This window comes from Colobus angolensis, unplaced genomic scaffold (genome assembly GCF_000951035.1).
Source record: "Colobus angolensis palliatus isolate OR3802 unplaced genomic scaffold, Cang.pa_1.0 Scaffold131, whole genome shotgun sequence".
Taxonomy (NCBI): Eukaryota; Metazoa; Chordata; class Mammalia; order Primates; family Cercopithecidae; genus Colobus; species Colobus angolensis.
Window position 1 is genome coordinate 3,234,954 of NW_012114364.1, and position 26,783 is coordinate 3,261,736.

At 36.5% G+C, this 26,783-nt stretch overlaps 1 protein-coding gene across 2 annotated transcripts in view; it reads right to left on the reverse strand.

The window, feature by feature from the left end:
* Positions 1-26,783, reverse strand: part of CCDC91 (coiled-coil domain containing 91) — a 395,593-nt gene that overhangs the window by 223,642 nt on the left and 145,168 nt on the right. For both annotated transcript variants that reach the window (XM_011934104.1, XM_011934106.1), the window contains one exon: positions 825-902. In XM_011934104.1, the coding sequence (XP_011789494.1) occupies positions 825-902 (78 nt within the window). The remainder of the gene's footprint in view (positions 1-824; positions 903-26,783) is intronic.

Consider the following 26,783-nt stretch of genomic DNA (forward strand, 5'->3'; position numbering starts at 1 on the left):
AGAGCAAGACTCCGTCTCAAAAAAAAAAAAAAAAAATACAGCAAGAAAGAGTAAATTTAGTAAGATAATATTTTTGAAATCAATTGAAAACTATATTGCATGTTATGAGCATATAAGTATAGACAAGTAGATGGAAAATCTCTTAGAAGAATGCACAAAGGAACTGCCAATACTGGTTACTTCTGGGGATAATTGAATTTTATTTCAATAAAAATGTATTCATTCCCTCATTACTTGTAAAAGAAAAATGATCTAACATGAAGCTTAAAGGGAACTAAAAATTTGACATTAAATGCTCAATGTGCTTTAAAAAATTCAGCTTATGCAAGCACAGAATTGAATAATTTTTAAAATAATTTTAAATATTAATGTTTTACTGTATATCTGTGATATTGACATTATAATTTGTTATTGCTAAAGTCTACCTAAATCGATTTAATTTGTTTAAGAAAAGAAAAGCAAAAAGGTATAATAATATTTTTTCTGATACATTTCATGCCTTAATATTTTTCCTGTCAGAAGAACCACAGCAGAGACAGAAAAGATAATCTAGCAATTAATTCTATATCATTTTGTACTTAAATTTCCTCACCTACTGATATTATATTCTCAAACTTTCTCAAATCTAGAACAGTGTCTAATTTAACCTTTGTAATCCACCAAGTATGCTTTCAATGGATATTTATTGCTGAATGGAAAGAAATTCTGTAGCAAAATAAGACTACACATACAATTTGCATATGTTTGCACATACCTACATGTATACATTTTTTACTAAAGTTATCCAAGGTTTAAAAAAGTAAACAATACTCTCAAACCTCTACCTTATATTCATCCACAATAATGCTGAGGGCTTCATGACCAGCTTTCCTCATGTCTTCCAATTCTTGTTTATGTTTTTCCTGAAAGAAAAAGGAAACTAAAACCATGAGTTTTTTGTCTGTTTTGTTTTCAAAATAATAAAACCATAGACTTTGGCTGCTTCCACGCATGATTCAGTGGTTTGTAGCACATCAATGCTACAGCTGGAAACAGGAAAAAAAAGTGTGTATATATAAAATACATCTTTATATATATAATACATATTTATATATTATATATATTTATATTATATATAATACAGATATCTATATTATGTATTATGTATTTATATATTATAGATGTAATATATAATATTTTATATATATGTATATACAAGCTTTGCTTAAAAGCATTGGGGAACACTGAAGCAATGAGGAATTAAAGCGAAATAACAGAAAAAGGAAAACCATGTTGACAGGCGAGATAACACAAGGCAAAGGGGCTTTCCCTTGGGGTATCTGGCAATTCTTGACCCTGCGTCACTGCAACAAGCCTTGGCCTCTGTATTTCTAATACATCCCAAAGTTTGAGAACCACTGGAATAAGATGATTAGCCCCCAATTCTACCTACCTAGGACAGGAGAGGATGAAGTCTCTTTGGACATTGTTAACATCCTACAGTCTTTCCAGTTTTTCAAATATGATGCCCAGCTTCCAAAACAAAATTATCAGAAATAAGAACGACAAAACTAAAATGGAACACACATCCACACCCACACACACACACACACCCACGCACATGGAAAACAGATAAGACAAAAGAAATAGGTCCAGAGATGGGGCCATAGGTGGTTTCGATGCTAGTTATTACAGAGTCTTTAAAATGTGTGTAAGAGTTCTTAATACATCCGAAAAACAGAAGGGAAATGGAGAAAACGGAGAGGACAGAGACTTTCACCAGAGAACTGGAATCCATAAAATAGAAATTCTAGACCTGAGAAATATGTACTATTAATAACTCAACAGATGACATAATCAGATGAAAGAGAGTCGGAAACAGAATTAGGAAACTAAAAGAGAGTGGAAAAAAATAAAATAAAATAAAGACTACAGCAAAAAGAATAGTATGATGGAAAATATTTTTAAGAATCTTTTAAAATAGGACAGAGTAAGTCAAAGAAAGTAAAAAGAGAAAAAAGATGAGAAAAAAGTGAAATAAGTAGTAAGATAATAAATAATGAAGTGAAAAAAACCATAAAACTTCCAACATCAGGCACAAATGCAGGACATTATATAATCTATAAATATTTCAAAAAATTAGAAGATATTACAAAATATATCAATAAATATAAAATTTTACATAAAATTTTTAAACTACAAAATAAAAAACACAATTTACCAAAACTAAAACAAGAATTACAAAATTTGTATAGTACTATATGTGTTAAAGAAACTGCCTCTATTAACTAAAAAAACAATCACATACACAAAAAATTCTCCAGACACATGGAATCTCTATACACGGAAAGTTTCATAGGTGAATCTTAAGAAAAACATTTAAGAAAAAATTAACAGATATCTTCCACAAACTCTTCCAGAGAATGTGAAAAGAAGGAATACTCCCTACCATATTTTATTTGGAAAATATACCCTTTATACTAAAATCTGCAAAGCTGTTTAGAAGAAAAGGAAATTATGAGTTAAATCTCTTTTATAAATACAAAAACTGAAATCCTAAAGAAAATAACAGCAAATTAAACCTACTGACATAAAGAATACATCTCAATCAAGTGGGATTTATTATACTAATGCCAGGTTGGTTGGAGTGATGAACCACATAAACCTCCTATACAATCTCTCACACACTCCCCTTCTGACATTGGCTTGCTGGGTGTCACTGCCTAAGATGACAGCAGAAGACACGTGTTGCAACTGGCGCTGCATCTGCCAGCCTGTGACCCACCGTGAATGACTGCAAAGAATAACTCACTGTCACTTGAAAGAGCTCTGAGAGAAAATTAAGCTGCAACTATGTTTAGGAAAAAAGAGAATGCTGATAGTTCTTGTCCATTTACTGCTACCACTTCCTTTTTCATCAATTCCCCTTATTTATTATACCTTACTGATTAAACAGGTCACATTTCATTATCAACATCTAATTCTTTCTTCCGATAAGCCCTTTATCTTGTCATATTACAGCTAAATCACAATTTGCTCAACTACCTAATCATAAAGAATCAACAGCAATTGTCATAAACACAGATTTTTATTAGTATGATTATAAATACATGTTTCATGGCAACAATCTATTTTAAGATAGTTTCCCATTTTTGTGGGAGCTATTTTAGTTAAAACTAGGTAATAATAACTAAATACATTTACCTGTTTAAGAAAATTCTTGTATTATACTACACTATAAACAAGCAAGCAAATGAGGACATCACTAAAACTCATCACTTCGGAACTCCCATTCATGTCAAGTTATAATTCACAAATAGTATATTACTGTTTCATGTAAGGAACTAGGTAAGGCAAAAGCACCAACCCATTTACTAAATATTAGCACAGCTTTTATTTTCATTGCTCAAGATTTTTAAAATTAAATAGAAATAAATATTCTGCCATTTTATGTTTATAACCTAGTGGATCATCATAGGCAGTTCTTGGGATGCATACATTCTACCCTGGGGATACATGCAATCAGATACACTAGTGTTATCCAGAGAGTGCTTTATAAAACAGAAAAGCTAACATAAAACAGGCTACCATGGTCAAACAAATTGTGGAAATTAACAGCATATATTCACACATTAAAAACCTCTAACAAACTCGTAAGTAATCTGTTTACCTTTAGTAAAACCAGCATTTTTTAAACTTATCTGATTAAATATTATTTTATTTCTCTCTTGACAATAACTATTACTAATTTAAAAATTGAAGAGACTACCAAAAAAGTTTAAAGATCTTTAAAAATTAAGAGTTAATTAGCCTAAAGCAAAGCAAATTAACCTAGATGCCTTAAGTGAAGCTAAAAAAGAATATATATATTCTTTGGCCTACTTAATTACAAATTGAAAATAAATGTACATCATTTCAATTATAGTATAATCATTCAATATCTATGGCTCTGAATAATGACATTAGTCATTAAAAAGTATTGGTGTACAGGCTAGGCACAGTGGCTCACACCTGTAATCCCAGCACTTTGGGAGGCCAAGGCGGGCAGATCACAAGGTCAGGGGTTCGAGACCAGCCTGGCCAACATAGTGAGACCCTGTCTCTACTAAAAATTCAAAAATTAGCCGGGCATGGTGGTGGGAGCCTGTAGTCCTAGCTACTCGGGAGGCTGAGGAAGGAGAATTGCTTGAACCCAGGAGGCAGAGGTTATGGTAAGCCAAGATTGCGCCACTGCACTCCAGCCTGGGCAACAGAGCAAGACTCCATCTCAAAAAGAAAAAAAGAAGTATTGGTGTGCTATTAAAAGTGTAAGACTATTACACTTGCTATACTTGCTATTTGCTGCTGTGCTTCAAATGCTATTTACCCCAGATATTGAATGTTCACTTCCCCTACATCATGCTCCAAAATTATCTTACTAGAGAGACTTTTCCTGACCACATATATAAAAGAGTACACCACTGATCAATATCCACTAATCACGCTTTATTTTTCTCATAGCACCTATCACTATGTTTTACATTTATTGTTCATTCCTATGTGCCCCAACTATATTGAAAGAGGTAGTGCTAGTACTCCACAACACTATGGTGCTTATTAAAGTGAGGAAGAAAGGACATCAGAAAGATTTCACAGTTTGATAGTAAGTTCAATTTGAGAGGGTGAAATTTTACTTGACACTGAATATATGTACCTTAAATGGTGCTTTATATAGAATATCAGCTCAGTCAAAAAGCACTGAATAAAGAAGAAATAGAATGGTCAAGATTTGAAGGCCAAACATATTTGGGAAGAGCGAAAGGTGTTTCCTTCTTCATCAAAGAGAGACAGAACTATTTTACATCAAAATAAAAATGTTAATAACATTATTCACAACCTGGTCTTCAAAAGGAGGCTCCCTGACAGGTTCAAGTAGATGTTTGCTGAATGACTGAATGAGAATAAAATCAATGTTCTTTTTCTGATACAAGCTAAGCATATAAATTAAAAAAACATTTTTTGGGTACGTTTCTCTATCTGTTAAATGAGGGAGATGGAATAAATTATTTCTAAGATACACTTCCAACTTCCAAGTTTCTTAATACTATCCTATAATACAGTATGTTACAAATAGATCAATCAACCCTCCTTTGCTTACTTCAAAGTTACTAATGGCAATCATACAACCACAATGTGACACAACAGTCTGTTCACAGAAATAACTAAGTAGTCATACTAAAATTCATTTCAAGAATATACAGCCAAAAATTTACAGCCCATCTTTAAAGGAGTCAAGCCAAATTTAACCACAATGATAACTTTCTTTCAAAATGTCAAACCCCAAAACATCACTAGAAAGAGATGACAAAGGCAAATGTCCTCACCTTAAATAAAACTACGGAAATTTTAAGCAAAAAGAGACTTCAAAAGTAAACTATTCCAATATGTTCATTTTATAAATGAAGATACTGAAGCCCAGATAAGTCAAAAAATTTGTTCAAAGTCACTAAAATGATTGTGCGCCAGGTATTGTTCAGTAAGGGCACGGCAAAGCCTAAACTGGATCTCCTGATAGCCACCCTAATGCTGCTTATTTGAAAATATCCTATCAAAAATCAAGCTATTTGAATGTATTCTCATTCCCTCATCAACAGGTATGTTTTCTGTATATAACTCAATAAAACACAGAATCACATATCATATTTCATACAATGTGGTGAAGCAAAGACATATAACTAGTCATAGTCTGTAAAATTTGAAATATTCATTCGTCAATTTATTACTGCTAACCAGAAGTTTTCATCTGACAAAACTGATCCAAATGTGCTTTTCAAAGGTAAATGTAAGCACATTCCAACCGATGCTCCTCTACCCCATAACTGCTCCTATCCCAACTGCTTCTTAGCTAAAATGATTAAATATACCTAAGTCTCATACTCTTAATATGCCTGGACATGATGAGTATTCAAGAAATTTTTCAAAAGATACACATGTAAACAAGGAACCATACAATCAACAAATAAAGGTGCTTTCCAAAACAGTGAAATATTAACCAAAAAAAATTTTTGGTGACCATCACTGGTATATTGACAGCAACACATGATACGAACATCTGAATCAAGACTTTCTTTTAAAAAGCTCATATTCTATTTTTGTTGGTAATTACCAAGCCAAATAGAACCTCCACTAATACTTCTAAGAAATTAATTCATGCATAGCAACAGGATCCTCTGCTACACGGATGGTTAAAAGTCAGCATTTAATTGATGTGTTTGGAATGAATTATTACAGTGATGTTAAAAAGAAATTCCAAAGATCAACTAACCACATTATATTCCATCTATCAGAAAGCAGCTGCCTCTCCCCTTCCAAATTATTTGGTCAAGAGCCAGTCTACAATTAGCCTACCAGAACATTATTAGCAAACAATATCTGATTGAGAAAGGTTTTCCAATATAGGCTTCACCACCACTTTTGTGGAAGCCACAAGATTACATCCCTTTCACAACAACTAATCAACTATATTGGAGAAGGCAGACACAAACACCTCCAGATATTCCAAAAGGAAATCTATAGGGCAAGAAATCAAAATAAAGATGGTGGTTAACATACAACCCATACATGAAAACATTCTGAATGAGAAATGGTACAAAATTACCCCTCCCAAAATTTGAAAAATCCAACACACCTAAATGGCCTAATTATACATGCCAGAGTAGTGCAAAAAAGATAAGATTATACCGTATATGCATACCATCAGTACAGAAGAAAAACAACAAAACAACACCTCTTCATTTCTCATCAACCACACCACTTGACAGCTGCAATAAGCCTGGTTGTTTTTCCTAAACGAGCCATAATCCTTGCAATGAAAGTAGGTTTCATGAGCATGACACAGCATTATGAAACAGAAGTCTTTCCCGTAGAATAAATGTTTAATCTCCACCTCCCCATTCTGCCTTATTTCTCAATCTCTCCATACATGTAGTAACAAATAATAGCACATGACAGACCCTTCAAAATCAAACCCAGTCTCAAAAACTAATTCCATAATTTAGACAAATATAAAATGGAAGAAAAAAACAAACATGATAATAATCAGTTTAAAAGTATAAATATTACAAATGGAAATAAAGAATTTTGCCATAGCAATCTATCTCCAATACTAAAATGGATGCCCTTAATAAGATTGTCCCTCTAGAGTAAGATAACCAAAATCTCAAAATACTAATTTTAATCACTGTTCCTATCCCAATAATGGCTGCCTTAACACATGGCATGAATTTCATGGCATGCAGAATCCAAAGCCATCAGCTTTGCTGAATCCTCTCAATCAAAAACAAGATTAAAAAAGCAAACTTCTCCTGGAATTCTCCTAACAGATACAATGAAGAAGGTATGCAAAGGACCTCACAATCTACTCATACATGCACAGAAGTAATCAATTTTCCTGTATGCTAATTGACAAACCCCAGACATGGTATTTTCACATCCATATCTAAGGCAAAACACTAAGGAAAGAAATTAGTGGTGAGCAAAAGAGGAATGAATAAACAGGTCACACTAAATTCATCACCCTGAAGATGAAAACAACTACTCAAATGAAATTCATAAGAGAAGATGATATGTTTACAACAGTGCCATGATTGTTGCCATTGTCAATTCTCCATTAGCACAACATGTCCTCTACCAATCACATTCTGTTAAAGAATGAAGGCCAAATCCTGCACAGCCTGAGAAAAGTAGTCTTTTGCGAAACCCCAGCTGAGATCCTGGTTAATTTGTTGATTGGACTGGCTCTGTTCCCACTGCTACTTCAGTGTCGCCTTATTAAGTGCTCCAAGAAGAAAGAAACTCCACTCTGCATCAGATTCAGTTTATTGGCATTAGATTCAGATTATTATTTATTTTTAGCTTTGTTAAGATCTTCAAAGGCATGGAGCCTTGAAAGGCAGATGCTCAAAACTAACTCAGGCCAAGCACAGGAGAAAAAAAAAAAAAGAAGGGAGAAAGAAGGAAGAAAACTATGTAGGAAAAGAGGAAAATATCAAGGAAAGGAAGGACAGGGAGGGAAGAAGAAAGAGGGAGAAAAGAGGAGGAAAAAAGGAGTGGCAGGGGGGAGAAGGGAAGAGCAGACAAAGTTTGCAATCCTAAGACCAGCTGTGCCTACTTGCATGGGACAATTACAACAAATCCTCCCTACTTTGTGGTTATAGCAAGAAATAATTTCTAGTCACTGAATGTTAAAGAAAGGGTCTATAACCTATATACACACAATTAATCTACAAATATCCCAGTCAATAAGAATCTAAAACACTCTAGAATTCTTAAAATATTGTGTGACTTTTCCCATTTTAAGTCTGGTCTCCAAAGTTTGATTATATTTTAACCCCAGAAGCAGAAAAGAACTTTCTAGTAACAAAGCTTCTCAACACATTTTAAAATTTGATCAACAAAAGGAAAATGGCTGAATACTAAAAATCACTTTTTAATGTTCTTATCATTTATCTACATAGTGAGTTTTTCTGTTCACAGTATTATTATATTTGCCTTCACATATTTAAATATATTAAAAGTGGTACTTGTAGTGGGTTGAATTATGACCTCCCTAAAAAGTTTGTCCAAGTCCTAAAACCTGGTAGCTGTGCATGTAACCTTATTTGAAAATAGTGTATCTGTAGATACAATTAGTTAAGAATCGTAAGATGAGATCATCCTGGACTTAGGATGGGCCAAAATTCCAATAATTGGTATTTTTATAAGAGAAAGGAGAGGGAGATTTGAGACAGAGATGTAGAGTAGAAAGGCATGTGAAGGAAGAAGTAGAGGATGGAGTTATGCTGCCATATGCTGAAGAATATCAGGCACTAATAGAAGCTGGAAGAGGTAACAAAGTATTCACTCAAGATCATCTGGAGGCAGTATGACCCTGCCAAGATGTTGATTTTTAAAACTCTGACCTCCATAACATAAATTTCTGCTGTTTTAAGCCACTAAGTGCATGTAATTCATTTTACTGTACTTCACTATACTGTGCTTCACAGATACTGCATTTTTTACAAATTGAATGCTTTTAAGTTCAGGAGTACACGTGAAGGTTTGTTACACAGAAAACTTGGGTCATGGGGGTTTATTTTACAGACGATTTCATCATACAGGTATTAAGCCTAGTACTCATTAGTTGTTTTTCCTGATCCTCTCCCTCCTCCCACTCTCCACCTTCCAACTGGCCCCAGTGTGTATTGTTCCCCTCATGTATCAGCACCATTTTTCCAAAAGTTGTGTGCTCACTCTGTGTTCTCTGTGTCAAATATTGGTAATTGTAATATTTCAAAATTTTTCATTATCAGTTCACCTATTACATGATCTGTGATCAGTTATCTTTGATGTTACTATTGTTTTCAGGTGCCACAAACTATGCCTATATCAGACGGCAAACTTAATAAATGTTGTATGTGTTTTGACTGAACAACCAACCATTTCCCCATCTACCCCCATCTCCTAGAGCCTCTCTATTCCCTGAGACACAATAATATTGAAATCAGGCCAATTAATAACCCTATAATAACAGCTAAGTGTTCAAGTGACAGAGAGAGACATATGGCTCTCACTTTAAATCAAAAGCTAGAAATGATTAACCTTAGTGAGGTAGGCATATGAAAAGCTAGAGCAGCCAAAATCAAGGACTCTCAGGTCAACAGCCAAGTTGGGAATGAACGCAAAGGACAAGTTTTGGAGGAAATTAGAAGTGCTACTCCAGTGAACACATAGATGATAAGAAAGTGACACAGCCTTATTGCTGATATGGAGAAAGTTTTAGTGGTCTGGGGAGAAGAATGAACCAGCTGCAACATTCCCCCTTAAGCCAAAGCCTAATTCAGAACAAGGCCATAACTCTTTTCAATTCTGTGAAGGCTGAGAAAGGTTAGGAAGCTGCAGAAGACAAACCTGAGGTTATCAGAGATTGGTTCATGATGTTGAAGGAAAAAAGCTATCTCCATGAGATAAAAATATGAGGTGAAGCAGCAAGTGCTGATATAGAACTGCAGCAAATTATCAAGAAGTTCTAGCTGATATAATGGATGAAGGCGGCAACACTAAACAACGGATCTGCAAGGTAGACAAAATATTCTTCTCTTGGAAGATGACATGCAGGACTTTCACAGCCAGAGGGAAGAAGTCAATGACTGGCTTCAAAGTTTGAAAGGACAGGCTGACACTCTTGTTAGTGGCTAATGCAGCTGGTGACTTTAAGTGGAAGCCAATGCTCACTTGCCATCCACAAAATCCAGGGCCCTTAAGCATTATGCTGCTCTGCCTGTGTTCTATCAACGGAAGAACAAAGCCTGGATGACAGCACATCTGTTTACAGCACGGTTTACCAAATATTTTATTTTATTTTATTTTATTTTTTTGAGATGGAGTCTCGCTCTGTCGCCCAGGCTGGAGTGCAGTGGCCAGATCTCAGCTCACTGCAAGCTCCGCCTCCCGGGTTTAGGCCATTCTCCTGCCTCAGTACCAAATATTTTAAGACCATTGTTGAGAACTACTGCTAAAAAAATATAAATAAATGATAAATAAATTCCTTTCCACTACAGATGTGGTAGAAATAGCAAGAAAACTAGAGTTGTAAGTAAAGCCTGAAGATGTGACTGAATTGCTGCAATCACATAACACCTGAACAGATAAGGAGCTGCTTCTTAGAAACAAACAAACAGAGTGGTTTCTTGAGATGGAATCTACTTCTGGTGAAGATGCTGTGAACATTGTTGAAATGGCTGCCAGGGATCTGGAATATTTTTACATAAACTTAAGTGCTAAAGCAGTGGCAGGAACTGAGAGAACTGACTCCAATTTTGAAAGAGGTTTTATTTTGGGTAAAATGCTGTCACACAACACTGCGTGTTAGAGAGGACTCTTTCATGAAAGCAAGAGTCAATAGATGCAGCAAACTTCATTACAGTTTCATTTTAAGAAACTGCAACAGCCATACCAACCTTCAGCAATCACCACCCTTATTAACAGCAGCTCTCAACACTGAGGCAACATCCTTCACTAGCAAAAGGATTATGACTCACTGAAAGCTCAGGTGATTGTAAGCATGTTTTAGCAATAAGCATTTTAATTTAGGCACATTTTTAAGACATGGATGGTATTATACACAATAATCTACAGTATAGTATAAACGTAACTTTTATATACTCTAAGAAACCAAAAAATTAATCTGACTCGCTTACTACAACATTTGCTTTACTGCAGTGGTCTGGAACCAAACTCTGCAGTATCTCCAAGGCATACCTGTATAGGGTTATCCAGAAAAGATCTGTGGAGAACTCATTTGTCCAACAGCATGAATCCCCTTAACTCAGAGGATTCACAAGGTTTTTGAAAATAGTATACTAAGAAAAATATAGCAAGCCTAGGATAAAGCCTAGGATGCAGGAGAAATAAATGAAGAACGACTGTCAGACTGCTGAGATTCTACAGGAAGGAAGTAGGCTGATTAGACCAGAAAGCTATAAATATGTGCTAATCTTCAAAAAAAAAAAAAAAAAAGGAATAACCTGAGGTTAGATCTACGGTTGCAAAGCCCAGGGCCCAGAGGCACAGCTTGAGCCATGGGTGCGGAGTCAAAGGCCAGCAGAGCCACAGGCACAGATGGCAACAGAACTGCAAGTACAAAACATAACCAAGCCAGGGCCATGGGCACAGAGGACAACTGACCTGGAGCACAGGCCCAGACAATAATCACACTAGAGCCACAAGTCCAGAAACTCACCAACCTGTAGTCGTGGGCTTAGAGGGCAAAGCATCAAGCCATAGAGGATTAGTCTTAGGCCTTGAAACCTAATGAATTTTCCTTCCTGTGTTTTAAATTTATTTGGAACTGGTGATTTCTTTATTTCTTCCAATTTTCTCTTTCAGATGGCAATCTGATGCCTGTACCACCACTGTATTCTGAAAGCAGATGACTTGTTTTCTAGTTTCACAGGTCTACTAATAAAAGAACTTTGATCACATTCCATCTCGCCCTCATCTGGTTTAGATGATTCAGATGATGACATTGAGACTTCTGAGTTAATGTTATTTAGATGAGATTTTGAACATAAAGATGATGTTGTACTGAGTTGAGATTTCTGGCAATATTAGGACTCTATCAATGTATTTTGCACAGTGAAGGACAGGAATTTTGTGGGGCCAGGAAGAACACAATAACAGATTGAACTGTGCCCCTAAAAAGTTTTGCCCAAGTCCTAACCCTTGGTACCTATGAATGTAATCTTATTTGGAAATAGGGTCTTTGAATTATAATTAAGGTAAAGATTTACCATGAGGTAAAGATTTATGAATGTGCCCTAAATTCAATGACTGATTCCCTTTTAAGAGAAAAGAGAGGGAGATTCGAGACACAGGGAAGAGGGCCATGAGAAGACAGAAGCAGAAATTGGACTCGGTCATACTGCCAGAAGCCAGCAAATGTCACGTGCCATGAGAAACTGGAGGAGACCAGGAAAGATTTTCCCATAGAACCTTCAGAGGGAGTGTGGCCCTGCCGACACATTAATTTCAAACTTCTAATCCCCAGAACTGTGAGAGAATAGATTTCTTGTATTTCAATCCACCAAGTTTGTGGTAATTTGTTATAGCAGCCCTAGAAATCAAATAACTGTACTTTTCCACTGTCCTTTGAATGAGCTTCTTCCTTCACACACCAAAAAACCTCAAGTACCTCAACTTTTACTTTGTCCAGTGTATGCCTGGGACACCAGTACATTAATACAATAAGATATTTCTCCTGATTATGACATAGGCTTTTTCAAATTACCTAAGTGTTAAAAATAATTACTTGTCTAATCATCTAAAAATAATTATTTATCTAAATTACCTCTCCTAAACAGGATATCAACTATTTAACATAGATCTTAATAATAATAATTAATAGCAATAATACCAGACCTTTAAAAGAAATGGCAGATTATTCATAGGTACCTACTGTTGCTGCCACCTAAAATGCAACTAAAACATCTGAAAAACAGTATAGGTTTTCTGTTTTGTTTTGTTTGTAACAGTACAAAGGTATAAAGGCAGAGTCAAAGTTGAGAAAACAAAAGACTAAAAGCAGATGTATGTGTGCTAACTGTAATAGCAAAATGAAAAAAAAAAAATGAACCTTAAAGAAGCACTGTGAAAAGTGAAAAATAATTCAGTAATACTGCAGAAAACCCAAAATACTCAGGATTTCACAGCAGCAAAGTACTCTGGAAGGGTAGGTAAAAGGAATGCTAAGAACAGGATGATTGCCTGAAAGTTTGCTTAAGAGGTAGTTCTCCCCAGATCACTTCCACCACTCTGCAGAGCTTGACACTATACAATTGTAGTAGAGGAATGAGAGTCTATTCTCTGAAGCGGGGAATACAGAAGGTCTCTAAACTGGGAACACTAGGCACAGATGAGGGCAGGAGTACCACAGTAAACAAGAAAAGGAGTGAAAGTTTCCACAGTAAATATAAAGGCCCTGAAATCTTTCCTGTTTAGCCTGGATTATCCTGACCGGACAGGACACTAAATGGACCTTCTCTAGAGAATGTTATCAAACCAAGCGAGAAAGGCCAGCTAAATAATTTTTGAGACTCAGTATAAAATAAAATGTGGAAACCTTACTCAAAAACTAAGAAATTAAAGATGTCAATAGTAGATTAAACCAAGCATGGGGGTCTTATAAGCATAGGACCCTGTGCAAATGCAGAGGTTGCACACTCATAAAACTAGCCCTGCTCAAAGATACTGATAGTGGGAGAGGGCTGACAATAAACAGCCTTATCATATAACCCTACAGTCAAGCCTGCTCTACATCATGCCCCATTTGTCAGCATAGAGCTTCCAAACAACCTTCTGCGCCCTATTTCTAAATAAGAGATACCTATGGAAAACAAATCATTTAGAGAAAGCCTCTAAATGAAAGACAAATATCAACAGACAATAAAAGAACAGGAAAAAGCACAGTTAGAAGAAACACTATGTAGGAATAAAAAATAATATTAACATCCTCAAAGAAATAAGAGAAGATATGACACTCATAAAACAAGAACCAAATGCTATAAAAATAGAAGACTCAAAGAACAACAAAAAATAAAGCTCTTGGAAATACAAAACGTAATAACTCATACAAAAATATCAATTGAAAAATAAGATTGCCAGACATGGTGGCTAACACCTGTAATCCCAGAACTTTGGGAGGTCAAGGTGGGTGGACTGCTTGAGGTCAGGAGTTTGAGGCCAGTCTGGGAAATACAGCAAAACTCTGTCTCTACAAAAGGTAGAAAAATTAGTCAGACATGGTGGCGCACACCTGTAGTCCCAGCTACTCAGGAGGCTGAAGTGGGAGGATCGCTTGAGCCTGCGAGGCAGAGGTTGCAGTGAGCCAAGATCACACCACTGCATTCCAGCTGGGGTGACAGAGTGACACCCAGACTAAAAAGTAAAAAGAAAAGAAAAATACTTAAGAAAATCAGACAGATTGGAGAGAGAAAATAAAGGGAAGAAAAATTGATAAAACAGGCAGTTCCATAGATCTATCAACCAAATAATAGTTGTTACAGAAAAAAGAGAGAAAACAAAACAGTAATATATCAAAAATAATTCAAGGTTCATGTGGAACATGGTGCTATCAATATTTCGAGGAATGCATTAAAACAGAACAAGTCAATGCTCATTAGAACTCCGTTCCATATTTGGAAGGTGACTGAAATCAACAAGCAGATATCCCTGTGTGCTGCCTTGAGGTGGCCACCTGAGTCTCTGACATGATGAGTGGGTACGGGGGCACTGCAGCAGTGCCGACATGGGCTGAATCTAGGCATGTTCCTTTTGTACGCTCTCAGATACATAATGCCAGTAGGAACTGTTCTATTTGTCAATAAGGGAGACAGAGGCTGCTGATGGCTATGGAGCAAATTCCCTGGTGGCCCTAAACATAGCAGGCAAGTGAGATTGATGCTGGCAGCCGTGGAGGGCTACACATGGGTCTTGAGAGGAACTGACAGTATTCCACCAGAGTAGAAGATATTACATGAATTTGGATAGCTGACCATCATTTCTTCACACCAAGGAATGCACTGTACAGCCCATAATGTCCAACAATGGACAGAGAGATGGTCTCCTTAGAGTAATATAATAGTCTTATAGAGAAATAGAATGGGCAGCTGAAACCTTGATTGTCTAAAATGGGGAAATAAAAGCATGAATGGTTGGCTTACATGCCTTCACAAGTTGTGTGCTCACACTCAACATAAGCAGGACTAAAGGAGTGTCCCCACTAGATTTCTGTTTTTCTGGCTGATCTGGGGAAGAGGGAGAAGGGATGATGCATACTACGTAATTCTTGCCGAGGGAGAAATACACTGATATAACAACTATATTTTTTCTTTCTTCCTCAAATCACTTTTTAAAAATACCTTTTTTCCCCTACCTGATACAGTGGTCCTAGGACCAGAGCTGCAACTACAAATGCTGAAAGCACAGGTGATTTCTAAGCAAGGAATTGTCACTATGTTTTTAAACCTCATTTCACAATTTCTAAAGGGCCTGATGGGGGTGGGCTGCATCTTCACCCCCATCTAGCAAAATTGGGGTTAAAAGTGAATGTAGGTATATTGCCTGGTGGTAAAAATAGCTCACTAGTACTGTACCTATGTAACTGTGCCTAATCTGAATGGGAATGGACCAAGGAAGAGGTACTTGGTAAACTTATCCTGCTCCCTGCAATCCAGACCAACACAGCGGCAATTCTAATGTCCCTTCCAAAGGTGATAGGGTACTAATGGACAGAAGAAGAAATAATAACTGAGAGTAAAGAAATGAATAAGTGGGTAATTAACTGAAGGAAATTCAATATTACATTAACAACTCTAAAGAGTCTCAGAGCAAGAGATGATACTGTCTCTTAGCTCAATTGTCCCAGATCCCTGAAAGGGTAAATAAAGCTGTGCATTTGTCAGGACCACTTCTGCTTCTGGAATCTAAAAAGATTGATAGGAAATCTGCAAACCTGAGTGGCCTCACCCTGGGAGACCCTCAAACAATATGATGGACTGAACAAATTATTAATGATTATGTATATTCTTTTGATGTGAGGAATCCATGGTCAAAAACCAGAGGACAGCCTCTGGTATTATGATGTATACACATATGTTGATTTTCACTGCCAGTTCCTGGCTCATAACTCCTAAAATCCTTGGGGTCTCCAAAGTGCTGTCTTTTATGTGTCTTTTGTCTGATAGGTTCAGGATAGGGCTGGTCACCAGAAAGACCAAGGCAGGATTAGAGGGTTGGGACATTCAGTCCCGTCTCCCAACCTCAAGGGAAAGGATAGAGGTTGAAGGTCAAGTTGATCACCAATGGCCAACAGTTGAATCATCATGCCTACCTCATAAAGCCACTATGAATAACCAAGAGGACAGGATTTGGAGAGCTTCCAGATAACTGGACACATGAAGGTTCCTGGAGGGTGGCAATCCCAGGGAGCACATGGAAGCTCCATGCCCTTTCCCCATACCTTGCCCTATGTATCTCTCCATCTAGCTATTTTATTTGTATCCTCTAAAATATTCTTCTTAATAAACCAGTAAATATAAAAAAGTAAAAAACTAATTCAATAAATTTCCCATAACTACATACTACACACTGAAGGGATGATTAGAGTTTCTAGACAATAGACAAATATAGGCCCAGAAACTCCATCTCCAGCACTATTGTATACTTAAAAGTATCTCCAGTAAAAACACAACTAAATCATAACATAGTTTAATGCTTAGAATAGTACTTGGCGTACAGGAAGGGAAATTTCCAAGAGTCCAAAACCCAAAACCGAACTGTAACCTGATTTTTATAGGGAAAACACTTCTAAAAGTCAAGGCTGTCTCAATGACAAAGGTTTTAATATGGTTTTCAATCAGAAAAACAAGCACTGGGGTGGCAACAAATTACAATAACTAGTTATAGACAACTACACTAAAGACCCTGGGACGTATAACCAGCATAGCACCAGGACACTTGAGATTCACAGCTCTCAACAGAACCAACCACAAATTCACCTGTGAGACACAGAAGTGTCAATTAAGTCCCAAGAAGTCAGTTAATTAAGATCAAATGTATACAAGCTCACAATGAAAATTAGCCAAAAACAAAGATAGTAAGAATCTCACAGGGTCATTGTGAAAATGCATTCAAAGTAGATAGCATAGTGCCTTGCACATAGTAACCAGTCAGGAAACATTAGTTTTCCTCATAGTCTTCCTTTTGTTTTTATGAAAACTGGGAGGATAATAACTCAAAGAGATTTTATCATAACTTTCTGTCTCAGAATGAAGACTATATATGCCGATAAAATTTGATGGTGAATATCGATAAGCATATTACACATATGAAATAAATCTTTTTCAAATGAGAGAATAAAATATTCATAGAAATGGAAGGAAAGCCCATGCTACAGGGAAATTTCTTCTACTCTATATTTTACCACAAAGATGATGTTTTTTCTAATACATATTCATTGGAGCTCAACAATGATAAAAAGGAAACAGAAGGAAAAATAGGCAAATATTATCTGTTGGCAAAAAATCACCAAATTTCCCTATTTCCTTATAAAACTAGTCAAGCAATGATTAGTATGTGGTTTTATTAACTCCAAGAAAGATTTTTTTTTAAGTTTGCTAGTGACTACATTGGATTCTTACATAAATGTTACCTCTTTAGTATAACTTTGACTTCTTATTACAAGTATGCTCCAAAAATTTCACACTGCACTGTTTCTTTTTCCTTTTGTTAAAATATCTATTAGATATGAATTTAAGATACCAAAAAATTATTTTTGACTTACAAAATATGAATCACATCTTTCAGATGCTATTTTCCTCTCTTCCCCTATCCTGGCAAAAGTAGCTGGCAAGCCGGCAAAAACATTACCTCACTCTTAGAAGAGTAATGTCAATTTTCCTAAAATTAATGTTAGAATAATACATACTGTCTGTCAAAAAAACAGAGACATCAGCCTAGATAGGACTACAAAATTACCAGTGTACCAAAAGGTAAGATGATACATATTTCTAGAGAAGTCGTTTTATAAAATGAGAAACAAATATTCCATAAGAATTTGCTGTATAAAATTTGCTATCAAATCAGTTACATAAATTTAGAATTACATAATTATAGAACCAGAAAAGACTATAAAGATGAAAAAGGCACATTCCTCTCCCCTCCATATTTTATAAATAATGAAAGTACAGGTAAAGAAATTGAACAGTTGGAGAAACCTTTTCCCTAAGCTCATTTTTCTGTGAAAAAGGAAACTCAACAACTCTCTTGACCTCTTACCCCACCCTTTCTCTCTCCCTCTCTACAAATGAAAGGTGAGGTGACCTGAATCCTTGAGTTGGTAAGGAAAAGCTGAGAATGTACGGCTCAGTATCATTCCTCTCAAACTCTCTCCCTCAGACTCCTCCTTCTACTCTCTCGTCCCCACCTCCATATACATATGAGTATGATATATGGCTATGAGAATGAATATGTGTGTACGCACATATGAACATATGTGTATACATTACATTATGCTATTTATTATATATGATAAATTGATAGGGATATTAAGAGGGGGTTGTATATGTATTTGAATATATATGTATATACGATATATGTCTATATATGTGTATATCTCCTGCTCTCAATCTATTTCAGTCTTTCAATATATTTCTTTCATTACTTTCTTTTCTCAATATCTCTCAATCTCTCTCTCCACCTCCCTATCCCCACCAAACACATCCCTGACTACACAAAACATGCATTTTCTGCTCTTCAATGCCTTAAGTTTGATAGGCCAGACTCCTAAGAGGAATACCTAAGGTTATCTGGCTATGTCAAATAAACAGGCATGATATGCAGTATTAGTGATCCTGTCTATACACTTGAACCTACTTCACATTTTTCTCACACTCAAACCTCCAATATCTCAACTCTCTTTACCCCATTCTTATAAAATGGAAGCTAACAGAAACGCCTTTCCACATGTGCCTATTACATCCACTAGTCTGTATGTACCTGAACCCACATATGTAGTCTTCCCTGCTGTTACTGTAAGAACTGTGTTCCATCTAAAGACAACACTGCATACTTATCCACTAGATCCTATATTCCCTCATCTACTCAAGGGTATTGCTCTCCCCATCTTCATCCCTCAAGGCCTCTCTTTCACTTGGTCATCAATTTTCCCACTCAACTGCATCAATCCCATGATAGAAGCTTGCTATAATATTTTTCAGCAAAAAAATAAATCTTCTCTTGCCCCTCATACACTGAAGAATTTTCTATATTCATCACGATTCCATTTCCTTTCCTCTCATTCTCTTAAATTCACTCCAACAGACTTTCATCCCCACCATTATGCCAAAACTGGCCACTGAGATAACAAATGGCTTACTATATTAGTTTTCTTTTGCTGTCATAACAAATTACTATAAACTCGGTGGCTTAAAACAACACACATTTATTATCTTATAGTTCTATAAGTAAGAAGTCAACAAGTCTTACTGGGTTAAAATTAAGATGCTGGTAGGGTTGACTGCCTTTCTATCTGGAGGCTCTAGGAAAGGGCTTCTTTTGTTTCTTAATTTGAACTGTTGACAAAATTCAGTTCTTTGCACACAGTTTCTGCATCTCAGAAACAGCAGGGCATCAAATTCTTCTCATGCTTCTCTGTGTCTCTCACTACAGCCAGAAAAGGTTTGATATTTTTAAGGAACGATGTGATTTGTCTGGGGCCATCAGGAGAATCCAAGAGAATCTCTCCACTTTGAGGTCTGGAATCGTAATTACACCTATTTATTTTAAAGAACCTTTTGCCATGCAACATATTCACTGATTCTGGAATTTTGGAGGTGTACATCTTAAGAGGGCAATATTTTGCCTAATACACCTACACAACAGTCTTTTCTCAGTCCTGATTTTAGATAACTTTCAGCAGCATTTGCCACAGTTGACTATTGTTGTCTTGAAACAGACTTTTCTTGCCCTGGATGACAAACTCACTAGCCACTCATTCTCAGCCTCCTTTCACTCGTTTCTCCACATCTCTCTACCTCAAATTTCAGAAATGATGATGATGATGAAATAATAGCAGGAGGGCCGGGCGCGGTGGCTCAAGCCTGTAATCCCAGCACTTTGGGAGGCCGAGACGGGCGGATCATGAGGTCAGGAGATCGAGACCATCCTGGCTAACACGGTGAAACCCCGTCTCTACTAAAAAATACAAAAAACTAGCCGGGCGAGGTGGCGGGCGTCTGTAGTCCCAGCTACTCGGGAGGCTGAGGCAGGAGAATGGCATAAACCCGGGAGGCGGAGCTTGCAGTGAGCTGAGATCCGGCCACTGCACTCCAGCCCGGGCGACAGTGGTAGGTGCTTAATTCTACCTAAAAAAAAAAAAAAAAAAAGAAATAATAGCAGGAAACATCGACACAGAACTATAGTTTTCAAAGTGTGGTCAAGGAACCCCAAGTGTAATAGGCACAAAAATGGCATCCTAAAGATAAGTACATCCTAATTTCTGGAACCTATGGAGACATCAGGTTACATGGCAAAGGAATTAAGGTAGTTAATGAAGTCAATGTTACTAATCAGATGATTTTAAAACAGGGAGATTATCCTGGATTATTCTGGTCAGTCTAATGTCATCATAAAAGTCCTTAAATGTGGAACAGGGAGCCAGAAGAGTTAGTATCGAAGTGATGATAAGGGAGGGGGTTAGGAAAGTGCTGCGAAGGGAAGAGCATGGTCCTTGGCTAAGGCTCCACCCCCAGGCCTGTGCCCATGGGCCTAGGTGAGGACAGGCACTCCTGCCTTCACACCCAAATGCTGCATCTCACAAGACCACCCTGGTCTGCCATGCCCCCATCCTATGCCTATAAAAAGCCTGAGACCCTAGCAGGCAGACACACAAGCAGCTGGATGTCAAGAAGAACACATCAGCAGAAGATGCAGTGGCTAGACGTTGAGAGGACACCAGTGGAAGAGCACACTGACAGATGCCAGCAGGGCAGCAGACCATCGACTGGCAGAATGACATGGGGTTTGATTGGGGTGGACAGAAGAAAGCCTGCACCACTGAGCAACCTGACTCCAGGGAAAAACCACCTTCCCACTCTGTCTCCCTTCTGGCTACCCCATCTGCTGAAAACTACCTTCACTCAATAAAACCTTGCATTCATTCTCCAAGCCCACATGTGATCCAATTCTTCCAGTACACAAAGGCAAGAACCTCAGGATACAAAAAGCCCTCTGTCCTTGCCATAAGGCAAGGGGTCTAATTAAGCTGACTAACACAAGTAGCCCACGGATGGCTAAACTAAAAGAGCACATGATAACACACACCTACTGGGGCCTCAGGAGCTGTAAACATTCACCCCTAGACACTGCTGTGCGGTTGGAGCCCCACAACCTGCCCATCTGTATGCTCCCTTAGAGGTTTGAGTAGTGGGCCACCAAAGAAGCGAGCCACACCCCCATCGCACACTCTGCAAGGGGGACAGGGGAACCTTTCCCTTTTCAGTGATGCAGTATGAGAAAGACTCAGACAGCCATTTCTGGCTTTGAAGATGGAAGAGGACCATGAGCCAAGGAATGAAGGCTGTTACAACAGCAAAAGAAATGTAATTAACTGAGTATTCCTGCAACCCTTTTAGAGAGTTCATAAGCTATTTTCATAAAACTACTGAGATACTATCTTTTTCACTCTCATTCTCTCATGAGTATACACTGGGGTTTTCCAGAGGCTGCATGACCTATGATATCACCAAAGACTGAATAAATAAGGAGATAAGAGAATACAGCTGTCTTCCATGAAGACAGTAAAAAGATTTGCAAAATGATAAAACAATGCATTTCTTCTCACTAAATTTATTTTTATTTTGGAAAATATAGCTGTGTTTCCCAAAATATTATCCAATATGTAAAGGTTTACAATAGTTTCTTAAATGAGTTAAACTTTTTTAAAATTTCTCAGCTTTATATGCTAATATGGTAAATATCAATAAACATAATCTCTTTGTGATCCACAATAATGATTGAGAGTGTAAAGGGGTCTTAATGTCAAAATATTTAGCAACCAGTGGTACAGAGCTTATTAGCTGTAAGTAATATGTGTATATATACATATAGATGTGTGTATATCTATATTAATACAGTGATTTGATCCTCACAATAACTCTAACAGATAAGTATTGTGTTTATCCTTGTTTTACAGACAAGGACACTGAGGTTCATTAAGAGTAAACAACATGCCCCAGGTGCTGGTTGAGGTGAGATTCAAACCTGGGCATTCTGGCTCAAGTCTGTGGCTGGGCACTGCCTCTCAGGGCTCAAATTTCTCCACAGTTGTCTCTCAGTATCCATGCAGGATTGGTTCCAGATCCCAGGCAAATACCAAAACTTGTAGATGTTCAAGTCTCTTACATAAAATGGCATAGTATTTACATATAATCTATTCATATCCTTCTGCATACTTTATATCATATCATCTCTAGATTATTTATTATACTAACAAAATGTAAATACTTGTTATATTGTATTTATCTATATTATTTTTATTGTTTCATTTTTTCCCAAATGTTTTTGATCCACAATTGATCAAATCTGCAGATACAGTTAAGGAGGGATGATAGTATTTACATTTACTGTGAAGGTGATCACATTTAGCCAAATGTTTAAATACGCCAGCCCCAAACCCCTCACGCCAGGTTCATGTACCAGCTGCCTATTCAACTATCTAACTGGATGACTAAAAGTCTTCTTAAATTTAACCTTTCCCAAACTGAACTGATTCCCTCACTTCCCCAAACATTTTCTTCCCTCAGATTTCCTATGTCAGTAAATGGAAAATTTTTCAGGCTCTTCAGACCAAAGACCTAAACTACTCTCTTTCCTTCATGCTTCATGTTAGTCTGACAGAAATCCCTGTCAGCTCCACCTTTGAAATATATACCAGAATCCAGCTGGGCGCAGTGGCTCATGCCTGTAATCCCAGAACTTTGGGAAGCCAAGGCAGGTGGATCACCTGAGGTCGGGGGTTCCAGACCAGCCTGGCCAACATGGTGAAACCCCGTCTCTACTAAAAAGATAAAAATTAGCTAGGCCTGGTGGTGCACGCCTGTAATCCCAGCTACTCAGGAGAGGCTGAGGCAGGAGAATCGCTTGAAGCCAGGAGGCGGAGGTTGCAGTGAGCCAAACTTGTGCCATTGCACTCCAGCTTGCGTGACAGAGTGTGAATCTTTTTAAAAAAAAAAAAAAAAAAGAAAAAGAAAAAAAGAAATATGCCAGAATACAACCACTTTTTACCACCTCCATCCATCCATCTTCTCTTTCCTAGAACATGGCAATGGCATCCTACTGATCTCTCCTCACCCTATGCAGTGTATTTTCCCCACAGAGGTCAGAGTGATTTTCTTTTTTAACTCACAACAATCATAGCACTCTTGCTTAAAATAGCTTTCTGCGTCAATAAGAGTAAAATGCAAAATCCTTACCTTGGCCTACAAGGCCTTATATAGGCTGGCCCCCTGGTATCTCTCTATTATTTGCATGATTACCCCTTCCAGCACCCAAACATTCTTGTACTTTCCGAAAGCACATCAAGCACAATCTTATCTCAGGGCATTCACACTGTTTTCTCTACCCACATACACAATCAAGATCCATGGGTGCAGCACATCAACATGGCACATGTATACATACGTAACAAACCTGCACATTGTGCACCTGTACCCTAGAACTTAAAGCATTAAAAAAAAAAAAAAAAACCACTACGGGGGTGAGTTGAGGGGAAAGTCTGTGATAAGTACATAAGAAAAAGTAAAAAAGATCCATAAGGCCAATACCTGTAGTTCCTAATCGTCTCTACTCAAATATAATCTTGCCAGAGGGGCCTTCCATTATCAACCTATGTAAAAGACCATATCCTACCATTTTCCAGCTTGCTTATTATTCCTCATTTTTCTTCAAAGCACCATCATCACCTGACGAACTACAAATTCATCTATTTGCTCTATGTCTATACCCCACTAAAATACAGACTATAAATTCAGGACTTTTTTTGTCTCTTGGGTTCAGAATTTTCTCCCCTGACAATATCTGGTCAGCTGGTGCTCATTATTTATTAATCATGCATTAAACTATTAGGAAAAATATTCACCAAAAAACAGAACTTAGATAATGGAGTTTAAATCAATACTCATAGCATAAAAAACATCTATAGAAATTTAAAAGAAATATTGCAATCCCAAAAGGAAAAATGTTCAAAAGATGGGAATAGAGAGTTAAGAAAAACAAAACAAAAACTACCTGATAAAAATATTTTAGTCCAAGGCAATGTGTAATTTTCAAAAATTCAAATTCAAAGGTAATATTTTTTTCTAACTTTCAAGTACTAAAACTCTTTTTACATGTATTAAGTAGATCAACAGATGAGTATGAAATAAGCACTGACAGTGTAACTTGGTTCAAATTTTCATAAAACCAATTTAATTTAGATTGCACCACTGCACTCCAGCCTGGGAAACAGAGCAAGACTACATCTCAAAAAAAAAAAAAAAAAATTTAATTTTAAGGATATGTTTCCATCCTATGATCTGATCATTCCTCTTCGAATAACTGTAACTTTAAAGAAAAAAAAAAAACAAGGTCATGAATCAAGACAGGCTTTCCTGCATAAAGATATTCAGAAATAACATGATTTTTAAATAATAAAGAAAATAATAAAGTTATGTTAATGAAGAATTTATTTTTAAAATGGGGCAGGTTTGTTATGTTACATAGATAATGCTATAAGAGCAGTATGAATTCAATCACATTCAAATTATTCATTAACGAAAAAATATCAAATACACGTTATTTGGTGGAAGTATTATGGAAAATATTATGGCTGATTCTTGGCATGAAAGATAACTTATCTCCAAGAAACAGTGATTATCTTCAAAACTATGCAATAAATTGAGATAAATATAACGAAACTAATTATTTCTAACTGGGGCAATTGACCTGGATGGAAAAGCTACTTGATACTGAGGCTTTACTGATGCTCAGTAACTTGAACCAACAATGATGCAAGAAAAGCATTTTGCACATCATCAGGATGAAACACAGAGCTATTGATGATTTTATTATAGAAGGAATTTGAATATACTGAAAGATGAAAAACATTGTCTTTAGTTAACTCTTTTTAAAAGTGAATATTACACGTAATAATCCATATAAATATATAAAGTTTGAATAGTTGTCAAATTTTAGTTTAAAAAATTTTTTTTCACAGGGCATTCTAGCAAGGACTACTTTTTTTCCTCTCTGCTTTCAGGAATGGGAATATTACATTAAGGGCAAATAAGTGATCTGAAAATGAATTACCTGTAGCTGTAAAAGCATGAACAATGATAGACCTTCCTATTCTCCTGTCTACTTTCGTGTTTTATAATCATCTCCAAAAATGCTTCTTCATTTATAGGAATAAAAAATCCCATGCATACTGGAAATAATAATTTACTATGATTTAAGCAAAACTTTTCAAGCTTCAGAAAGTAGTCACCAATAGACTAAGCCTACCCCTGCCAAAATGTTAGCCTAAAATAAAATTTAGAAGTTGAATTATTAAGCCTATGTAAGTTTTCTTTAAGAGATAATGTAACTATAACTACAAAAATCACAACACTGGAACCATTGCTAAAATTTCTAATACGTATAATATACAACATAAATCTTTTTTGTTCTAGTAGGACTTAAGGAACACTTTAAAAATCACACTTAAAATAATACGATTATGTCCCAATTTTCCAATAATTATTCTTCTGATTAGAGTACCTATGAATCAGATTCTCTTCCTTCCTTGCCATCAATTAGTAATTACTTTCTGCTCACAACTAACCAGGCTAGTCAAGCATAAAATATTCCAACCAATTCTACTCTGGTAGTATCCTGTTCTTCTGAATAAGGGCCCTGGTGACTAGGAGTTGCCTGTTTACTTTTTCCATTTATTACTAAGAAATTAAATGATCCATTTGTGTTTCTTTCAGAAGGGGATTATGGGTAAAAAAAAAAAAGTAGTTCAAATTTACTCTCTGATAATCAACCAATAATCATTTCTCAGGAAATAAAATCTATGGCAAATATCTCTGCTATATATAAGGTGAAAAAATTGTGTGATTTTTTTTCTTTAAAAAAAAAAAAAAAGAAAAAAAACCAGTCCAAACTTTTCTACAGGCCTTGAAGCAACACTGTTTACATGTCAGTTTAAGATTTGGCACTCATAAAGCTGTCCTTCCACCAAATATATGGTAACAGAGAGTTAATATAATCTCTAAAAACACAAAAATAATACGAAAAAAAAGGGGGAGATAAGGATGTTTGCCTTATGGTAGAATTCTACTAAAAATGGTTGAAGTATTTAAATAAAATATTTTAAAATTAAAATCCTGAGGACAGGTGTGGTGGCCCATGCCTGCAATCTCACTAATTTGAGAGGCCAAAGCCAGAGGACTGCTTGAGGCCAAGAGTTCGAGGTAAGTTGGGCTACATAGGAAAGCTCAGTCTCTACAAAAAATAAAACAGCCAGGCATGGTGGAGTGCACCTGTAGTCCCATCCACTCAGGAGACTGAGGTAGGAGGATGGCTTGGGCCCAGAAGGTAGAGGCTGCAGTGAGCCGTGATCACACAATTGGGCTCCAGCAGAGTGAGACCTGCTCTCTAATATATATACAATATATTTATACATAAATATATAAATTTATATAAATTAT